General features: G+C 43.1%; 1 protein-coding gene across 1 annotated transcript; it reads right to left on the bottom strand.

Annotated features, from left to right (window-relative positions):
- Positions 1–2,326: 2,326 nt before the first annotated feature.
- LOC120682300 (GDT1-like protein 2, chloroplastic) lies at positions 2,327–7,501 on the bottom strand. Its single transcript, XM_039964130.1, has 10 exons — positions 7,259–7,501; positions 6,249–6,405; positions 5,990–6,164; positions 5,424–5,471; positions 4,360–4,456; positions 4,011–4,171; positions 3,721–3,786; positions 3,557–3,607; positions 3,361–3,465; positions 2,327–2,607 (listed from the first exon to the last, which is right to left on the bottom strand). Exons 1-10 carry the CDS (start codon positions 7,386–7,388, stop codon positions 2,542–2,544), a joined length of 1,056 nt encoding a protein of 351 aa, XP_039820064.1. The 5' UTR covers positions 7,389–7,501; the 3' UTR covers positions 2,327–2,541.
- Positions 7,502–17,964: the final 10,463 nt, after the last annotated feature.

Here is a 17,964-nt window from a genome sequence, read left to right as displayed (position 1 = left end):
GGTTCTTCAAAATTGACTTAAATTAAACTATTTTGGCATAAATTTTGTAATAAGATGAGTGGCTAAAATTGAGATTAGAAAAGTCAAATGGATTATAAGGTGAAACAGAGGGAGTATATAGCTAGAAAAAAGTAAAATTTAATTTTTCTATATCCTTCCCCAATTTACCATGCAAAAACCTAAATCAAAACGAAAAACTTTAGGAACTTGTTATTCACATGCAAATTGACTCTTTGGACAATCAAACAATAAATAAATTGCACCATCATCCAACAATTGTATGAATCAATCACTTTAGTCTAATAAATAGCAGAACACGCAAATCAATACACAAACTTGTCAAATATGTGCATGTACATCACATATACTCCATGTAGATGTATTCTGCCACCTTGGCACATAATTTAGATGGTTTTATGTATGTAAGTTGTAACCCTCTATATTGTCCTCCCTTCTCATCTTGGTCTTTACCTACATGCAACTATTATATCTTTGACATTTGTGAAAAGATTAGAAAAATTTAGTGGACCATGTATACATTTCTTTAACCAAAGTTTGACAAGATAACGCTGGCCACTTTATTTCTCATGTACACTTCATTAGTTCTTGTTTGAAGTGAAAAGATTAAAAAAAACCTTGCTACTTTAAGTAGTCCTTTTCCAATGATTTACTATGCATTTCACGAAATAAAAACAATACCATACTACTAATATACTAGTACTAGGTTTATCTAACTACAATAATCAACCATGTAAAGCGAGATAAATTTTAAAATTCTTAGGCTTCACGGTTATCATGCACGAATAATTTATGTGTCATAGTTAGATTAATGCATAGTTTGGATTAGGAAAAACTGATACACCCTGTCACATATTGTCAAAGTTTTCTAATCTTTGGAAAAAGTGTGTTTTTCATCCCTCAAGTATTGCAAGAAGTGTGACATTCATTCCGCATGTTTCATTCGGTGCAAATCAACCCCTTAACTAACTAAATCAAATCAGTGCATTTATCATCCCAGCTTAGTTTAACAACGGTTTAGTGTCATACAATATTGGTTTTAAAGACTCCCTCCATGCATCTAATCAGATGGGTTGATGAATTGACGGTGACACAAATGAGTAGATTAAACCAAGTCAAGTAGGATTATAGGGGCAGATTGGTTCATTGTTTCACTAATGATAATCCAAAAGAATTAACTCTAATATCTTGTAATAGAAACAAGATCATATGTAAAAAGAGTAGTTCTACAACGGAATAGGCTTAGACATATCAATATCGAATGTTTTCAAGTAATGATGGACTAGCAAGGATGTTTCAACCAAACTCATAGTGCAATACTGCAATTCCCACAAGAATTTAATCCGACAATCGAATCGATCCCTTATCGTGTTGGGTTAGGCTGTGCGTGTACAATTAACAAGCTTTGAGCATAAGTGATCTTGCAGTTTTAAGATGAATCATGGAAACGAAATGAAGATTGAGGTGAAATTCCGGAGATCTCCATGTGACATGTACAAAATAATTTGCTATTTCTTCTTTGATGGCCAAAGGGTGCTTAGCCTAGCGGTTAAACACTAGAGCGGCACTCCACAGGTCCTGAGTTCGAATCCATGTGGGAGCGAATTTCAGACTGTGGTTAAAAAAATCCTCTCACTGGTCTCATGTGCCAAAGCACTGGTTTAGAGCCGGCTCAGGTCGGCCCGAGGACCGTGTATGACCCAGGCAATTCCCATGGGTTACGGTTCCCAGTGCCAGGGCGGGGAGAAGCCGAGGCTTCTTCTTAGCTTAATACCGGTGGGGCAGTCTTTCCTCGCCCGGCTGAGTTTTTTTTATTTCTTCTTTGATGCAGAGGTGGCGCATTCTTTTGCGAGTTTCTGACCGAAGAGCAAAAAGACCAGGTTGCGGCGTGGATGAGGAGTGAAAAAGGGAGAAGGAACGTGTTCCTTTTCAAGACTTTATGTAAATCATTGACGTTAGTTGCCTATCTTTAGCTTTACAGGCCTCCGTTTGCCTTTCTGTCCTTGTTGTCGTCTCTCCGTGTAGTAGTTCTCTTGTTGAGGTTTGGCGAAGGCTGCGTCGTCCTCTGCACCTCTCTGTTCGTTGCCGTAGATCAGTAGATGGCATCCCTAGCCTGTGTATGTGCCGAAGCTTTATAGCTTTCTATAAAAGCAGGATGTCACTAGTTCAAAAAAATAAATAAATAGTGCTTAATTTTGTACATTGCCTTTTTTGAGTTTTTTTAACACAGTTCCTTCTGAAATTTCCTTTTGTAATCCTCACCCATAAAGGAATAATAAGCACATGGCTGACAAAACTGAACACTAGATTCAAAGACCAAAGTAGTAATTCCAATTAAACAGATGTAATTAAATCAGCGCATGGTAACGTGTTTCAACTGCCCATATATTATGGTACGTTTTCCAGTCTGATAGAAATGTATGCACATTGAAATAATCTCATGGAAAGGATAACACCTATCTACATACCACGCCTGCCAACAAGCCGACTTGGTTTTCCCTAGTCACAGATTCTTCAGATGGGTTAGAATACACCAAATAGAGTTGCTGCAGCAAAGAGCAAAAATAATACTCCTCCTAGCAGGCCAACCTGCAAAAATGTATTTCCAAGAGTCATAACTTTTGACGAACTCTCAAAAGGACATGCTGAACAAGCTGACAACAATAGGGTAAAGCATTCATAATTAGACAAGAATAAGTGACTAAAACAAGCAGTATGTTTTCCAACAGAAGCCTGTCAGAGAGAGCTCTAGCTCCAATAATTCTTGGAGCTCAAGTGGGGTGGACTGGGAGTGTTTGTGTGAGAACCTTGTTCCTATGTTAGTATAAAACCACATCCTTAAACCATTCTAGTAATAGCTCACAAGCTCTAGTGCAAGAACCCATTTTTTTCTTGGACACGCTACTGCAAGAATCCATGAGCTGGAGATCTTTCAAACAGCCCCCTAAGAAACTGCTGCTTTAAAACCCAATCTGTTCTTTGTATTGCTTAAGTAAACAGTTTGGGCAGATCTGGAGCATAATGGCCACACATACACAATTTTACTCCAGCTGCTTTCTTTCATAGATAGCATCATGTCCACACATTAAATCCAGAACGAGCTAAAACTATTATTCACAGTAAATTTCAGTGATTAAAAAAGATTCTCCCACAATAATTTCAAGTTTCATTTTTTAATTTGATATTTCTGTAGGCCTAGAACTTACAATTAGTTCATGAGAATGCCAGCACCAAATTATTTGGGTCCAGACGCTTTATTTGAGTTTACAGACATGCTGATAAATTATTTATAATAGTTAAACAGAAGATCAAATATGACCGAACAACATTTAGTTGTCTTACCAGCTTCTCGGATAGATAGTTGGCCAGGAATGCTCCCCCAACAATAGCAAGGGCAGTTGCAATCAAGTGTCCAGCTATGGCTCCACTAGCAACGCCCAAAGGAGACTACAGAAAAAAAAAGACACTTGGTCAATGCTTAAACCAGCTAAACCGAATAATTCACAAGTAAATACTGTAAAACAACTTTCAAACACACCTGTGCAGCACCCAAAGCAATTGTAGCCAGCATAGACCGATCTCCCCACTCCTACAGGTGAAGAACATTTGGGAAGCAATAAGATGGTTATTTGACAAGATTTAAGGACAAAGCTCCCAAATATTCTTGACAAACAATTTCACAGTCAATGAGAAACAACTTACCGCAAGGAAAACAAGACTGAAGGACTTCCAAAGGACCTCAAGAGGGCTGGTGAGCTTCTTAGAAACCTGTAATAAAGTCGAAGAACTTTCAGTAAAGGACATAGAAAAGCTGGAAACTTCTTTCAGTATTTCAATTTTGTCAGGAAGACAATTCAACAGAATCTAAAAACCATTGTATGCCACTGCAAAGTGCAAACTTGCACCGGCTTTCAGGTAAAAAGTGTACAATCAAAGAATTGTAGTTTTTGACAAGAATTCTGAACATAAACAATAGTATGGACAAGGACAACCTTTTCTTTGACAAGCTCCTCAGCCTCAGCCAGTTCCCCACTCTCAGAGTTTCCCTCAATGTTCCCATTGGCACTATCAGGAAGTGCCAATGCATCTTTTATTGACTTAAAACCAAAGAATGCCAGCAGAACAACTGCAGCATACTCTCCTATCGGTAACGCTGAAGGAAAACCATGGTTTCACAATTATGTTGTTAAGCATAATGGGACAAACATACCACACTAAATACAATTGGAGGAAGAATGACAAATTGTACATCACAAATTACAATGCATAGTACCACAAAAGTGTGAGCATTTCTTTCCAAAACATAATGGATTGTTTAGTAAAGTAAGTAGTTATACTAACTTGTTTGAAACTGTGTTGGTACAGACTGGAAAACCCGTCCAATTATAACACTCACAATAGTCATCAGGGAAAGGGCAGCCGTTGACCCAAGTAAAACCTGCTCATAAAATTCACAAAAAGATATATATGCTCAAACATTTGCAGAAAAAACTACATATTGTGCTATAGAAAAAAGGCAAGTCAATATCATGTATAGGAGAATATTTGAATACACATTACTCCTAAACCATGAAACCACTACTATGAAACAACAACTCTCATATATATATGCCAGTAAGAATTTTGTAGTACTAAGTAACGGAAAATATGTGTATTTATCATAAATCCAGTAACGGCTTCAACTCAAAAACTAATATTCATTGCGAAATTTCAGAGACATGTATTCATTTGTTGTTGCACCTACATTCTTCACCAACAGGCTATTTCCACCTGAGCTCAGACTGTTTCCATGCCATCAGTGGCCATGTTTAAATGCAAGCCATGCTATAAGATGGTGCTATAATCTATACTCTAGCCAGTGGCCAGTGGAACACACCAAACATGTAAGTGATGTCGCATCTAACAGGATTGCAACACCATTAACAGAATGTCGTGATCACTTGGTTCCTATTCCTTCTAGTGCAGGCAAATAGATCAGTTTGACGATGCCTGAATTATAGTTGAAACTAGTCTTTTTAGCTCTTTGGATTCCAGAAGGATCTAGGATATGTTTATCATTTACATGGAGATCTCTGCTCAACTGATCAAGTCATCAAGCAGTTAGCCCTGCTAATCTTGCAATAGTTCTGGGCTTTAGTCCATTAAAAGATTCCAATAAAGGATAAAACAGTCTTTTGCCTACGTGTATATAAAATGGAAAGGTGGCATATATGCAAGAGCCACTGCTTATGGCTAGCAGTTTTTATTATTAAATGGCAGGTACTTTGGAGTGAGATATGCACATAATTCTATATCAAAGTCAAACAAAAAAAAATGTGATATCTAGAGATGAGTAAAACGGAAAAAAATCAAATAGTTAGACAATAAAGTGAGTCAGACACTAAATTTACAGGTTCACAACTTACCAATGCTTTTTGATATTGCATTGCGAGTAGTGCGGCAATGAAAAATGTCTGCGATGACAGAAATGTCAACCCAATCAAATTCCTTTGGCCTACTTAAAAGTGCTTTAAACATATAACATGATCTCCCAATGGAAGAAAAGTAAACATATGATATCTGCTGAGCTTACAAAAGAGAGCATTGCAGAACAACTGAACAACATGTAGCTAGAACTGATAGCAATGAAAAGACAAAATAAGAACTCCAATACATGTAAGGTTGAAACTACATTATAGTAGGTAATTCACTACTGAGGAGATGCAAGTCCCATCTTATTGAGTTGACAATGAAGTCCTCAATTATCGAAATATATTAAGTTATAACTGTAGTTAAGCTGCATGCTGGTAACCTTAATGTACAATTAGAAACTCAAAGTATGTTGTGAATGTTTCTGTTACACTACAAATAAGTTTTAGGAAATGGTGGAGTATGTCTTATGTTACTGGAAAGAAGGTGAACAGGAATGTTGCAGCGTATCCGGAAGCTCAAGATCAGAGGGAGGGAGGGAGAGAGGTCACTTGAAATGTACCTTATCTCCAATCTCAGATACAAAAATCAGTGTAAATGCTGCCGTGAAACCTGATTTTGCCAGCATAGATACAACTGCAGATGGTTGTCCTTTAAAGAAAAAACCAGCTGCCAGGGTGCAGAGAAGTAGCACGGCACCAATAGATTGGAAACTAGATCCTGAAAGTGGTTTTGTTCTGTGATGCATTGTCAAAGATAGAAGAAGTTCAGTGTAGCTGGCATGAAAATCATGGGAAAAGAAGGGGAGGACTAGTACTCACGGTTTATTGGAATCTCTGGTAGCAGAATTATCCAAATGTTCTTCATGTCTATTTGCTCCATCTCCTTCATAGCTCCCAGCACCAACATTTACATTGGACATTTGCACCCTAACGTCATGTCTTATTGGTTTCATCCATGGTAACAACCTATATTTTACTGTTGAACATAAAAATACGTAATCAAAATCACATGTCAATGCCTGAGAAAGATTGAAGTAGACACCTAAAGAAACAAGGGAAGCCTTTTTGTCAATATAGGATGGTGTAGGCAGTGTTATGAATCGAAGGGCCGATTTTGCGGGTACTATTCTGCTTTCTGGAATTTAATTAGTTTTGTAAATCCTTAGTAACTTCAATAAGACTTTCTATTATGGATCCAGAAAGGATGCTTTCACTAACTGCTACATCAAGAAGTAGCAAAGAAAGGTTTGCTTTCTATGAGGTCACCGTTATGACAAATTGAACCTGAGGCTCCTTCGGCAGAAATACAATTTTGGTGCGCATGCCATGTAAAGTTTCTGTTCTTAAAAAAAATGATCAACTTGCCAACAGTGGATATCTTGCATTCAAATCTGTGCTACTAATCATGGGCAAAACAAAAGCAGTGACATCAGCTTAACAGTAACAGGGCTTCAAAGATCTTCATAGGTCAGACGGGTAGGACGGATAATTTGCCGGATTCATTTCCACAAGACTCTTGAAAGGTTGTGCTCCAACAAGGCACTGCTACAAATAAAGGATCTGCAGCACTAGCGTTCACTATTTTTAACGGCTGCCGTAATTTTCCTGACTCGCGCGCTATGCCTCGAACTTTTCACTTCAATATTACACGCTCCGCCTGGAATTGGTCTGTCCGGATGCAATTTGAATCCCTTAAAGGTCGTCTCAGGCCAAAATGGAGGTCCAGAGAGGCAGAGACATGAACCCATCACACCCATGGAGGCAGCCGCTGATCTAGCCTAGAGGTCAAACGGCCGAATCGAAACACACAGAATCCAAAAGGCGCGTACCAAACCTGGCCGTGGCCGCCTTGTGCTCGGGCTCGGCGGCGGCGCGGCAGGAGCCCCTCGCCGCCGGCGGGCGCGCCGTGGCTCCGCCGGGCCACCGCGCGGCAGTAGCCACCGCCACTGCCACCACCATCCCTGTAGACGCTCGGAGCCGCTGGGCTGCCGTCCGCCGGCGTAGCTGGGGAGCTGGGTGGGGTGGGGGAGAGGAGGAGCGGAGACCGGAGAGAGCACTCGAGGAGTCGAGGTCTCAATAGTGGATAGCCGCAGCTGTGTTTTTTTTTTGTTCCTTCCGTTTCGTGCGCTTTGTCGTCGTCGACACGGACGGGAAGGTTCGTCTGGGCTCTAGTTTGCGAGCTGGGCCGGGCCCTGGAGGGGAGCTTCGTCGGGGCCCAAAACTCTGCCCTGCCATTTGGATTTTTCTCCATTTTTATATTTAACATTTTTCGTTTATTTAAAAAAATCACCTCGAACCAGTTTTGCAAATGTATACCTGTATAGCAGGCTTAGAGCATCTTCAAGAGTATCCTATTTCTCTTCTCTATTTTTATTTTTTTTAAAAGGCAATAAAACAATCTCTAATAGGTCCCCATCCTAATTCTCTATCTTCTAACAATTAGCAAATTGGATTCCCTTGTGCGTAAAAATATGCACGCCTCCGTCGCTCCCCATCGCCCCTCCCTCGCGACTTTTTTCTGGTGCCTTCTTCTTCCCCGCGCCATCATTCCTTCGCGCCATGGGTCCAGTTTAATTCTTTTGGTTTTTTTCCACGTTCTAGGATTTAGGGTTTAGTTTCTATAGCCGCCGCCGCCGTTGGCCTACCCGCCATGGACTGCGTTCGCCGCTACTTCTTCCCGCACCAATTTCAGCCACCACGGTGCGTCACCGGCACAAGTAAGAGGTAAAACGGAACCCTCTCATCGTTCTCTTTCTTTCCCCCCAAATTTCAAGCCCTCTCGTGCCCTAAATTACCGGCAATCTGACTTGCAAGAAACTTTTGTTTGCCTGTCATGTCCGCCAGCCATGGAAGTTTCTCGTGAAATTATTTTTGTGGGGCCACAACTTCACATTTTTTAGAGAAAAATAAGAAACTATCGGAGATAGACTCTTTTTTTGCCTTTCCATATCTATTTGGGAAGTTGGCAAATAACAACTTTTAGGGAGAAAATATTAGGAACTCTTGGAAACGCTCTTACGTGGCAACCGCAAGAACACATAACGCTGTTTCAATTGGCTAACTAAATGAAATGGCGGTACTATTCTCACGTAGCTGTAATGTTAGACAATTGTGTTCTTACTCCTACTTTGGAATTCAATTGTAATTTTATTTTATTTTATTTTGCTTCGTTTGTGATTTTACCGCTACTTTTTCACTGCGAATCCTCCGTTTAGCTCTACTCTCTCCGTTCCAAAATGCAGGTCGTTTTGGCTTTTTTTAGATTCATAGTATTTGCGATGCACCTAAATATAACATATATCTAGGTACATACCAAAATATATGAATCTATAAAAGTCAAAACAACCTATATTTTAGAACGAAGGGAGTACTATTGACTATGTTAGTTACATCAAGAAATAATTACCTCAGAAAAAAAAGAAAAATCCCTTTGTTTTTTAGATAAAGGAAAATTCCAGTCTTAAACATTCACAAGTGAATGTCTATAGCCAAATATTACAAGAGTTCTTAGCCTCTAAATATCAAACGAGAAATTTCACAAAACAAGAAAGAAAGCTATAAATAAAAAAAGCTAGAAGACTAAGCTTCGAACTTCTTCGTTCCCGCTTCAACCTTGTAAAATCTTCATGCAGCGACAATTTATCACATCTCTCGTTTGCTTAGAAACTTGATGTTCATATCGTTGTTGATTGCCATATCTATTCGTAAACCTCCACTCTTGGATCTCCAGAAAGCGCATCGGCGAAGTCTTCAAGAAGAAAAACGGCACAAGAAGAGTCGCCATCGCCGGCCGGCCTGACACCATACTGGAATCTCTCCCTGCGCTCCTAGAGGCACCTTGGACACCCCCATCCACGGTCAGCACGGCACCAGCCAGTATCGCCTTGCACCAGAACCAACCGGGGGAACCTCCACGACGATGCCTGCAGGGCGGAGAGAGCAAGTCGACGCCTCCAAGAAGGTGAGTGACGTCCTCATACGCCACCGTCGAAAGCGCTGACAACATGTCGGGCACGGCTTTTGCCTTGAGCTCTTTAAGCCCCAGCATGATCGCTGGAATCGGAGTCCTCCCGGCATGAAATAGATCCGCATGGGGCGGCGGCAGTGAGGGGCAGGCACCGCAGAGCATGTAGCACCGGCTGCACCGACACATGCCTTGACGTAGCAAGGGCTGCCGCGTCGTCGTCACAGGGAGAAGAGGGGAGGAGTGGCCTCTGCGTCGCTCACCAGAGACATGGATCCGGCCATAGGAGAAGACCCTTCGTGCTGTGCCGCTGCCCCGGTTGCTGACCCGACTGTCGAGCAGCAGCAGGCGCGTGTGGCACCACGCCACGTGGCGGCCACCAGCGCGCGCACCGCGGCAGCCGCGCCCGTTGATGACAGATCCGAACACAGGGGCACCGGACCCGCGCACGAGAGCCCCGAATCCAGGCACCCAGGGGCCGCCGCCGCAGGACGACGAAGCTGCCATCGACACAAAAACCCGGCCGGGAGGGAGCCTTGAGTGGGAAAGAGAGGTCCCGACGCCGCCTTCCTCGCCGTCGCGCGGGCCTCCCGGCGACGTGCTCGAGCGGCGGCGAAGCAAGGTGGGGAGGGAGGGGGAGTGGCGGTGCGGCGGATGGACGTCCGCCCGAGTCGCCCCGGAACGGAGCGACGCGGGGAGGGTTAAGATAATTTGATGAAGAAAAAATCCCTTTGTAGTAAGCCGAAAAGATAAAAATACTCCTATCTTTTCAATCCCCGCACCATGCGGTTTCGGAGCCCGTCTCCTCTCCCCCACCATGCGTCATCCGCTCTCCCGAAGCTACCGCTGTTGTTCGCCTTGTAGGCGCATGTGGAGGTGCTTCACGTGCTCGCTGGCCATCACTGGAATAGGCTGTGCTTCACGTGCTCGGCAGCAGCAATGTTCATATTCATGTGGCTTTGCATTTAATTTTGTGCCATGGTGCTATTAAAATTTTGACAAAATTTGTCAATCCTTGCTCAGATCTTAAAAGTGTGCTATTGATTGGGGAAAAAAATTAGGAATGCTGTCCAAATATTCCATTTCAAACAGGAGTAAAATTACAAAAGTCTTGTAAAAGTACGGGCATATTTGCAAGGGCAAACTTGTCTTTGCCTAGGTCATTTGACGCCGTTACATGTTGTAATGTTCCGAAAAATTTACCAAGATAAATCACGTGCTAAATTTTTTTTTCAAAATTTCCTTTCATCGTTAAGCTCAAATCATTCCTAAACCCCTTTTCCCGACCGAGCCCCTAATCCTTCGAATTCCTTCCCGGAAATTTTCGCCGTCCCGACACCCGAATTCAATCGCCGTCCCATCCCTTTCTTTCCCTCGTTCCGCGCAACGCGCTGCGCGTCGCCGACCGGCGCGCGTGCTTGTCCGGCCGCGGTCGCCGCCGTGAATCCCGCCGCGACTCTCTCTTTTTCTCTCTCTCCCTTTCTTTTTCTTTTTCCCTTTTCTTTTTTCCCTCCTTCTCTCTCCTTCCTCCCTCTCCTCACTGCTGCGCTCTCCCGCGCGCTGCTCAGCTCGCCACTCCCCCCCACGTGCTGTACGCGCGCGTGCCTGAGCGCCCACGCGCACCACGCGGCCGCGCCGCCCGTCGTCTAGCGCAGAGCCGCGCACGGCGCCCCGCCATCACCGCCGGCCGCACAGCGCCCCACCTCCCCTGACCGCGCCTTCCCCGCTACGCGCCACGCGCCCCACGTGCCTACAGTGCCCGGCGCGCCGCTCGCCGCTGCCCGAGCTGTCTCGTCGTCCCTGTGCCACCGCGAATCGCGCCGCCGCGACACTGAGCGCCATTAAGGCCGCCCGTCGAGCTCGCCGGCCTCCACCGCGCCCCGCGCTCCCCACCGCCTTGCTCGGCCTATAAATAGGCCCCTGCGCCGCTCCCCAGCACCACAACGCCGACCACCACCTCTAGCTCTCTTTCCCGGCCCGCAGCGCCGCCGCCACTGCCGCCTCCGCCGCTCACCGCCCGCCGCCGTGGGCAGCCCTCCTCGCTGTGCCCCAGCCCGAGCCGAGGTAGGGGATAGACTCCTCTTGGCCCCCTCTCGCTTTTCCCCTCCTCCTTGGCCGCCGCCGCCCGCCACCGTGTCCGAGCCTCCATAGACCACCTCCGCCCAAATTAAGTGGGGGAATCGATCCCCAGTGGCTCCCTCTCCCTTTTCCCCCTCCCCACGGCCGCCACCGCGCCTTGGCTCGCCGGCCAGGCCGCCGCCGGCGCCCCCTCGGCCCCCTTCTCTGTTTCCCAGCGACGGGAGGAGGAAGAAAGGGCTGTTTTGCCCTTAGGCCCCTCCCTTTTCTCTTATTCTTTAAAGAGCCCCCCCACTCTCTCTAGCTCTTTTGCAAATGAAACCCTCCCCTTTATTATATTCCAAAACAAACCCTTTCACCATGTAACCTATTTATAAATAGACCCTTACCTATTTTCTATGGCCTCCCTGAACTTTCCAAAAATTACAACCAAGTCCATTATCTCCCAAGAATAATTACAAAGAGGCCCCTAAACCCCGGTTTAGCCCTAACCACTCCTTTAATCTATCATTTCATGCGCCAAACATTCCCCGATTGACCTGAAACTTTACCACGCCATTTCTAATATAGTTTCGACTGTGCCATTAGGAAAACCGCCCAAAAATATTACTCCCATCTCTATATCTTAATTGTTTCCGATTCGAGCTCAATGATAAAACCTTTATTTCTTTTTCTTGATTGTGTGCTTGCTTGTGTGCGTCGTAGATCACGGTGTGAACGAGGGAGAACCCGTTGACGAGCAGTACCGCGAGCAGGTGTGCGAGGACCAGTACCGCAATCCCGAACCCGAAGGACATCACCTCGATCAGGAACTCCCGGAAGGATTCGAAGACGGCATGTTCAATCTCATCCTTTGATTGTATATTTGACCCAGTTTTATAACCACAACCTATTGGCCTTTTTTACAAAATTGCATATGCTTTGACTACTGAAAATATAGTTGGATAGCCACCCCTTGATTTGTTATAACCATTCCTTGACCACCTAGATTAACGTCTAAATATGATTTATTCTATTTGGATGTTAGTCGCTGCTAGAATGCTGCTTAGGATCCCGTGCTTATAAAAATAGTTACAACATGTTTTAAAAAATGAAAATGCGTGAGTTTGTGTAAAGGGAAAAATGAAATATTTGATAATTTAGAGAAAAGAAAGTTAGGATGGGATGGATGGATGGCATTTCTATGTGGATTGCCATTTTGGAGGCTCGTACCTTTGTGGTTGAGTGAGAAGGTTGGGAGATATCCATCCTGTCACAATTAAGGACCGAGTTGATGTGTCATCTTGTCTAACTCAACTATCGTGCAAACCACTCGACCGTTGTATGTGGCAACGGCTTAGCATAAACCCCACTAGTTAGACTGATAGCCATCAGGAGAGCTGAGAGCAACGGATGACCAAGGAGAAGGGATAAGGTCGTGGTGAGTTATGCCCTGGTTAAACCTCAGTATTAGGTCAATGGTCCCTTGGTGGAGTTCGTGTTGTCTAGTCAGGTCTAGCTAAGGTGGGTAATGGCTTTGTTGGGATCCGCACCGATACTAAGGTGATTGTGATGTGGTACCCCACTTGTGGGTAAAGTTGCACACCTCTGCAGAGTTTAAAATCTATTGGAATAGTCGTGCCTACGGTATTGGGCGAGTTACGGTTTGGTCACACAACTAGACTTTTGGGAGGGATGTTTTCATGGTGTGAGTTGTTTTGTAAAGGTGTCTGGCAGTTGTGCCGAGAGCTACTACGGACGGGGAGTCTGGTAGCATTAAAACTTGGATTCTTTGTGTAGGATCAACCCCACTCAATATACGGTCAAGTAAAGAATTGTTTTGAGAAAACTCTTTTAAAAAATAAACCCTTGCATGAGTAAAATCTAGCTTTACTGCTAATAAACCTCAGCCTTATTCTTGATTTATCCTGTGCATATCTGTGTTGTACCCCCTCCGCGAATGGGGTTGAACTTGTTGAGTACTTTTGTACTCACCCGATATGTATTTGTGGTTTTTCTTCAGAAGAAGATCCGGACTACGCTATTGAAGACGTTGAGTAGAGGTTGCGTCCGAACCCCAACCTTGCCTGTGGTGTTGGCCCTCTGCAAGATGTTTCTGCTAGCGCATCATTCTGAGCCCGAGCTGGAGACCGTCTGGGTCGTACTTTGGTGTATCACCGTAGCTGTTTTATTACTTATCATCATTTGTATCGAGTGTCCGTCTCCTTGGAGGTTTGTACGGTGACTGTACCACTTGATGAATAAATATGTTATCATCCTCTTGGGACTGATAATTGTATCACATTTAGTCTATACTTATGTGGGGACGCTTCACATGTTCACGGAGTAGGGGTAAAAAGAGGTTTCGCATTGAAAAAGTCAGGGTAAAATCACGAACGGAGCAAAAAAGAGGGCAAAAATCACAATTGGATTTTAAAGTAGGGGCAAGAACACAATTGCCCCTTCATAAAACTGTTATAGCATGTTTGGAATTTTGTTTTGTTTCTTTCCACCAACTAAAGCGTTGGTTTTTATTGGTTTTAAAAAATAAAAATGGTGTAAGTTGTATAGGTAGATCCTCAAATTTTATGAATTTATTCTAGAATTTGACAACGAGATGTCTACGGTGACGAGGTCACTCTCGAGGATCTGCCGACTCTATCTCTCGGAGGTGCTCATAGGTGTAGGATTGCATGTGTGATTTTATATGGTTAAGTGTGTGTGAGAGCTTCTACGTCTGTACTATGTATTGATAAAAAAATCCTCATATATATGTATTGATAAAAATGGTTTAAGTTGTATAAGTAGATTCTCAAATTTTATGAATTTATTCTAGAATTTGACAACGAGATGTCTATGGTGACATTGTCACTCTCGAGGATCTACCGGCTCTGTCTCTCAGAGGTGCTCATATGTATGGAGTTGTGTGTCAGATTTTATATGGTTAAGTATGTGTGTGTCTATATATATAAAAGCTTCTACGTCTGTACTATGTATTGATAAAAAAATTCTCAAATTTTTGCTCACGCCGTTTGTCTCCAAATTTCTGTATACACACCTAAGCCTCTTTCTTTTCTTTTTCATCATCAAATGGAGATCTAGCGATGAAAGCTGAAAGCGGATATTGCATGTGTTTTAATTCAAAAAAGTATTGTACATGCATCATAAAAACCAGGGTTCAAGTGACCAGACATGTATGGCTGGGCATATTACCTAAAATCCATACCCGCATAACCTGAACACGAAAATCCGATCACTACTTCAGTTAGCAAGTTCTGTCATCCGAAATTATTAGGAGTAATTAGGGCATTGAACCTAAAATACCCGAAAACCCGAAGTGCCCACCACCCAGCCCAACAAGAGTGCTTCCTAGCCGGTACAAGAAGCCCAACAACACGTACTAACAACCCAATACTTAGAGATGGTAATGGGTCATGACTCTAATAGCCTTTTCACAGTCCAATATAATTCTTAAATATTTTAATTTAAAATTATATAAAACTAGAGCCCGTCCCTTTTAAGACTCAACTCTTAGATTCTTTATGCCAAATTTCAAAACCCTTTACCACCGCTACCAACACCACACTCATGACTCACCGCTACCCCCCCCACCCCAAACACCCGCACACAAGCTGACAGGCCCACTCACCGCCACCATCTCTTCGTCGTCATTGGTTTAATTTATTTGCGATGAGGAGTAGGAGTTTCATGGGTTATTTGCCGTTGCAGACGTACTCTACACCCACTCCGACTTGACTACTACTGCCTAAAAAATTGGCATAATGTGACTTTTGCTTCACATTCCTTTTTGTTTACATTCTCGTTTGGACCAGCACCAGCGGCGCCCTCTTTCACTTCTTCTTTGAGAATTTGGCTTTCTCGTCGAAGATAGGCATCCACCTGCGCCTTCTTTATTGGTGCTTCCTCACACGTGCTACCTTCCCAAGACATACCTTGGTTAGCAACTTGACATGGTTTCGAGGCCAGTCTATGCAGAATTTTATTGCACCGTTATCAAAACTGTCACATCGGATTTATAGAGAAATGAAACTATCTCTCAGTGCATAGTTTTATAAACAGACTGTAGTATTTTATTATTGAATAATGTTGTGAGTTGTGACCAAATATGGCACGTAAAATATGTGCCCCCCTTGTACGATGAGATTGCAGCAGGAAAGTTTGATCGCAAGAAAAACTATAAGAAGCGACCTATCCATGAATTTGCGATAGCTAGTCAAATTCAGATTGCATCTTGGGAAGTATAAAAAAAATTGACAGACCACGTAGCCCATAGCTACGAGTCAAACAGATCAAACAAATGGCTGGCGCTCGCGAACGCCTTGACGGGCTCCGTGAGCGCGGCCTCGCGGGCGCTGAGGCAGCGGATCGCGGCTGGGAGCTCGTGACGGGCGTAGACCGGAAGGGACGGTAACAACACGGGCAGCATGCATGCATGCAAGACGAGCGCCGAGCGGAGTTCCCCGCCGAGCCAGGAGAGCGCGGAGCGGCCAACGCCGGGTCGCCACGGGGGTAGGGTGGTAAAGGCCAAATATTTTAAATTAGAAAATCTAAGAGCCGGATTCTAAAATAGCCGAGCTCTAATTTTATATAATTTTAAATTAAATAATTTAAATAATTTAAATGTCTTGTTGGATTGTGAAGAGGCCACTAAGCCGGATTGAGCGCGAGGGGCCGGTGTCGGTGCGGGTTTCATTGAGTTTCAACCAATTTGATGATTAGGGTGTTGTGGTGATAAAACACTTTCTACTTCTCTCCTCTTAATTTTTTAATGAGAAATTTGTCTCTAGGACATTGAAAGAGTATGGTATGGTCTGTATAGCACACGGTACGTGCCAATTTTATACGATGGACACTACGATTTTGTGGTGTAGCGGATTTATCTCTCACGTCAACTTGCTAAAGTGGTTTCAAGTAGGCTTAAAATCTGAAAATTCATAAAATAAGAACAAAAGAGAAATACAATTGCCAACTTTCCTGCTTAGTTTCATTTTAGAAAAAAGGAGCCAGACACTGAAAAGTGGCACACTAGTACAAAACACATGAGTGAGGCCACAAATGTTCCTCCCGTAATATGAAATCTACAGTATATGCAAACGGGATCCATACGGGCTCACTGCCAAGGCGGCAGGCGGCCAGGCACGAGGTGGATGGTTCATAAATTTCATTACATTTGAGATATTATTTTCCAACTTTTGAAAAAAGAGAAATATTATTTCCTGGATATTCAGGTTAATTTTGGAGCTGGGATTTATTCAAGCTTAGATCTTAAACTAGAAACTTGGCGCGCCCTTTCTGAGGTCACCAGCGTATATTTTCTTAGATTTGGTAGATCAGTATCAGCCCATATAGCTTGTAATAGAGGTGTAAGCCGCTCAGCAAAGTATTGATTTCCTCGTCTTGGAGAGTGTATTGGATTCCATTGTTCTTTTCTTTATATAAATATCAAAAGTTTTATTTCTTTTTGGTTTATTTAGATTTAGAAATTACATTCAGTATTAGTTATAGCTCATCTGGTGGAACAATCCTAATAGCTAGTTGTGGCATTGTAATTTCTCTTTGGCATTCCGACACAAAGTTTCTGTGCCATTGGGCTGATCCCTTTGACTTTCTGTTTCATCTTCAGCAAATTCTTCAACATCTTCATCTTCAGACATATTATTAGCATCGCCATCAAATTCCTCGTACTCTTCATCAACCTCAACGTGACGCTTCCGACGTAGAGGAGGCATCGCAGCTCAAATAACATAAAGATCAAAAATATCAGTAAGCGGTGCAACAAACAAAAAAATGATGTTACAAATATCTTAATTTCATAAAGAAAATTTACAAAGTACAAAAACCTAAAATTACAGCTGAAACTGTCAAATACTGTAAATTCTGCAGCATCAAACATGGCTTGCATCATATATAATAAACAGCACACTAATACAACAATAAATAATTAATTTGAGATATAATGTCCAATATGAAGTAATCATAAAAACAAAAAGGCAGTTATTACTTATTGTAACATGAAAATGACATTTCACATACCCTGTGAGTAAAGAGCACACCGCTATTGTGTTGCTTACTTACATGAAGCCACAAAAAAGAGGAGAACAGGAACTATAGGAGGAAACATAATAACAGACAAATAAATGCTGAGCTGCAGGCCATTGCAAAATAAATTGCTATGTATGACGCCAACAGTGAGAAATCTAAGCAATGTGTTGTTAAACCGTCAATAACAGATAGCTCAAAAACATCTATTCGCGACCCACTAAGACACCTATTCTCGCTGCAGAGGAAGGCCAAATCTCTTAGCAACACTAAAAGATGAAAACCAAATCTCTTAGCAACACCAACAGAACAGCCATTTCGAGTATCCCATATAACGAACATGACTATAGTAACAGATCAAACACAACACATCACGAGCATACGCGCAATACAAACTAATTTTGCAGGTGATTTGAAGCCCCATGTCAGATCCAAACCCTAAAAAGTCGCACGCAG

Source organism: Panicum virgatum, chromosome 7N (assembly GCF_016808335.1).
Source record: "Panicum virgatum strain AP13 chromosome 7N, P.virgatum_v5, whole genome shotgun sequence".
NCBI classification, from domain to species: Eukaryota; Viridiplantae; Streptophyta; class Magnoliopsida; order Poales; family Poaceae; genus Panicum; species Panicum virgatum.
The sequence above is the reverse complement of the archived record's forward strand: the minus strand, read 5'-3'. Positions and strand labels throughout refer to the sequence as shown.